The following is a 3,412-nucleotide window of genomic DNA, read 5'->3' on the forward strand; positions in this document are numbered from 1 at the left end:
TTTTTCACTACTTTCCGCATCTATTCCCGAAGCAAAATCACACCGGAATAAAGATACACCGCTTCGAGTTATGGCGGCCAATGTCTGACGTCACTGTGAAAAGGGTTTATTGCGCGTGCGCCTCTTGCCACGTCTGAATTGACTGTTTGTCGCGTCACGACGTTTTGCTGTACCTTTGAGTGCTACGAGGGCAACTGAGCTTCCTCGACTGTAATTTTCTTCTTTGTGTTTATTATACATTTTATATATTTGTATTGCTGTGCGAATGACACTCCCCGAAGCTCAGAGGCACGGTACATGTAGAGTAAACCATCGACGAAGCGACACCATGGAGGTCGTGGACAGTCCGCTGAACCTGGTAAGTTCCCATCTTGATGTTGCAATAACAGGCTAATGTAAAAGAGTCCGTGTTAGCATGGTGAATGTTAACTGACCGATCCGGTATCTGCTTTAGCGCTGGTTTTAAATGCCTGCACAGTGCCTTACAAGGACTTACTGTACAGTGGTTTAGAATCTGTCATGTTTGTTTCGGTTGTGGGTCAAGTATACTGCTTATTTGCGATTATAGTAGCAATATTTGTCCACACGTTGACCCTTGACTAATTGTCGCACACGTTTAATGTTTTTGTGTCATTAAACGACTTCAATCTTTTTCCTATCTGGCAACGACAGAGAAGAAAACCAATTACGTGAGCTGCTAAATACAGTCACACCGGTTTGGATTTCTGATATGCTAACGCTTTTGAGGTGTGATGGGAAATTACTTATTTCTCTTTTTTTCTATGGATAACAACGAGGGACAAAAATGCTTAATAAGAAATCCCTCGAGAACGGCATTTTTATTTAGCTTTATTTTCACAAATGTTAGTTGTGACATATCAATGAAACTTTAGGTAATAATTTAACCTTGTTAAGCTCCAACACACCCGAATCAAGTGAATGACTTTTACATCTGCATATCCATACGATTCCCAGTCTGTGCTGTGTGAGGGAGAATTTCCTCAGAATTCACCTGTCTCAAGTTGCCAGCTACAGCTGGCAACTTGAGACAGGTGCTGTTTTTGTGCTGTTTTTTGTGCTGTTAATTATCACCATAGTAACACTTTAGTGACATTTAAAAAAGTAATATTTAAGCTGCTTTATCTGCAGCTGAAATATTATTTTTTTAAATGTCACTAGAGTGACATTTACAAAATACAATACAGCTTTATCTGCTGTATTGTATATTTCCACTTCCAGCTTGGTATGATGATAAATCATGTCGATGAAATTGCACAGTCTCAGTAAAACCAGAATCATAATTTCACTATTTACATACATGCTCCCAGAAAACCATTTTTTAATCATGGATGTGCCAAGTTTCAGCGAGAACTCTGAGCTTCTTTGTGTGTGTTAGATTTAACTATGTCTAATCATGTGTTAAGTGTTCATACAATGTAGAGAGCTTGGAGACTGTTTGTGTATTTTAAGCTATTTAATCTAAACATCACTGTTTGAGCTCCTCACTGCGTTATGTGAGCACATTGCTGTGGGATGTATTCTGCTCCATATATCTGTTTTCACAGGGAGGGGTCTCATGAAAAGGGGCTCATGGCTAGGGATGATTATGAGATGTTTTTTTTATTGTTTCAGGGTAGGGCTGAACCAATAAATCATCCCCAATTTCCTTAATTTTGGGGGATTGGTGATCGCTTACATGTAAAGCCGATCTTATCACATGATCTTATCTTCCTCAGCAAAGGGCTAAAAATCAGCCACAGTCCTCTGTTGCTCTACTGTGAGATAGTCTGATAGATTCTCCAGGTCATGTTTGCAGTTGACAATAGTCACCCCACTATTGCTAACATAACAAGAAACTCAACAACTTTCTTGCTATATATAGCAACATTTCAGACAAAAAAAATCATCTTCAGAAAAAAATCAGAATTGGCAGGTCAGGCTTATTAAAAATTGGTTTTCAGCAATCACCCAGAAAACTACAATTGGTGCACCTCTATTTCAGGATTTTTGTTGCTGTTGTCATGACTTGGTTAATTGATGTATAATTCTTCTTTTTACTTTGATGTTTAGACTCATTTGATAAGCAGTTACTGTGTGTTNTCTCAGTAAAACCAGAATCATAATTTCACTATTTACATACATGCTCCCAGAAAACCATTTTTTATATGGGGTTCCATTTGTATCAAAAATAAGTAGAAGTCATATGTGTAGATGTGTCGTAAAATGAGCTTCTTAGAGTGTCAGTGTCTCTGAAGCTGAGATGGTAAGAGGATCACCAATTCCAACATTGTTGCTCAGAAAGATAGTGCAGCAATACCAATATGGTGTTACCCAGCGTAAAATGACAAAGACTTTTAAGTTATCATCAACCGTGCATAACATCATCAAAAGATTCAGAGAATCTGGAACAATCGCTGTGCGTAAGGGTAAAGGCCGTAAAACTCTACTGGATGCTCGTGATCTCCGGGCCCTTAAACGTCACTGCACCTGCAACAGGAATGTCACCGTCTAGGAAATAAGAGCCTGGGCTCAGGAATACTTCCAGAATGCATCGTCAGTGAACACAATCCACCGTGCCATCCGCTGCTGCCAGCTGAAACTCTACAGTGCAAAGAGGAAGCCATTTCTAAGCTCCACAAGCTCAGCCATTTGCACTGGGCCAGGAGTAATTTAAAATGGAGTGAGGCAAAATGGAGGACTGTTCTGTGGTCAGATGAGTCACGATTTGAAGTTCTTTATGGAACACTGGGATCCCATGTCATCCGGACCAGAGAGGACAAAGATAACCCAAGATGTTATCAACGTTCAGAAGCCTGCATCACTGATGGTATGGGGTTGCATGAGAGATGGTGGCCTGGGCAACTTGCATGTCTGGAAAGTCCCCATTAATGCAGAGAACTATGTTCAGGTTCTAGAATAACATATGCTCCCATCTAGACGTCATCTCTTTCAGGGAAGACCCTGCATTTTTTCAACAACATAATGCCAGACCACATTCTGCAGCAATCACAACATCATGGCTACGTAGGAGAAGGATCCGGGTACTGAAATGTCCAGCCTGCAGTCCAGATCTCTCACCTATAGAGAACATTTGGTGCATCATAAAGAAGAAGGTGCGACAAAGAAGGCCCAAGACGACTGAACAGTTAGAGGCCTGTATTAGACATGAATGGAGAGCATTCCTATTTCTAAACTTGAGACACTGGTCTCCTCTGTCCCCAGATGTCTGAGTGTTGTAAGATGAAGGGGAGATGCCACACAGTGGTAAAAATGGCCTTGTGCTAAATACTTTGTGGCATTTTGATTTAGTACTGTAATTATATTAGTTGTGTTACCACCCCACGCCACTAGAGGCAGTAGAAGGCCCAAAAAGATGCCCAAAAAGAGGGGTCAGTAGAAGGCCCAAAAAGAT

At 40.7% G+C, this 3,412-nt stretch overlaps 1 protein-coding gene across 1 annotated transcript in view; it reads left to right on the top strand.

Moving 5' to 3' along the window:
• The first annotated feature begins 109 nt into the window (after window positions 1-109).
• nrbf2b (nuclear receptor binding factor 2b) overlaps window positions 110-3,412 on the top strand; it is a 7,198-nt gene continuing 3,895 nt past the window's right edge. The window contains exon 1 of the mRNA XM_007558381.2: window positions 110-358. Coding sequence (XP_007558443.1) covers window positions 266-358 — 93 coding nt within the window. The 5' untranslated portion in view covers window positions 110-265. The remainder of the gene's footprint in view (window positions 359-3,412) is intronic.

Source organism: Poecilia formosa, unplaced genomic scaffold, assembly GCF_000485575.1.
Source record: "Poecilia formosa unplaced genomic scaffold, Poecilia_formosa-5.1.2 Scaffold4, whole genome shotgun sequence".
Classification (NCBI taxonomy): Eukaryota; Metazoa; Chordata; class Actinopteri; order Cyprinodontiformes; family Poeciliidae; genus Poecilia; species Poecilia formosa.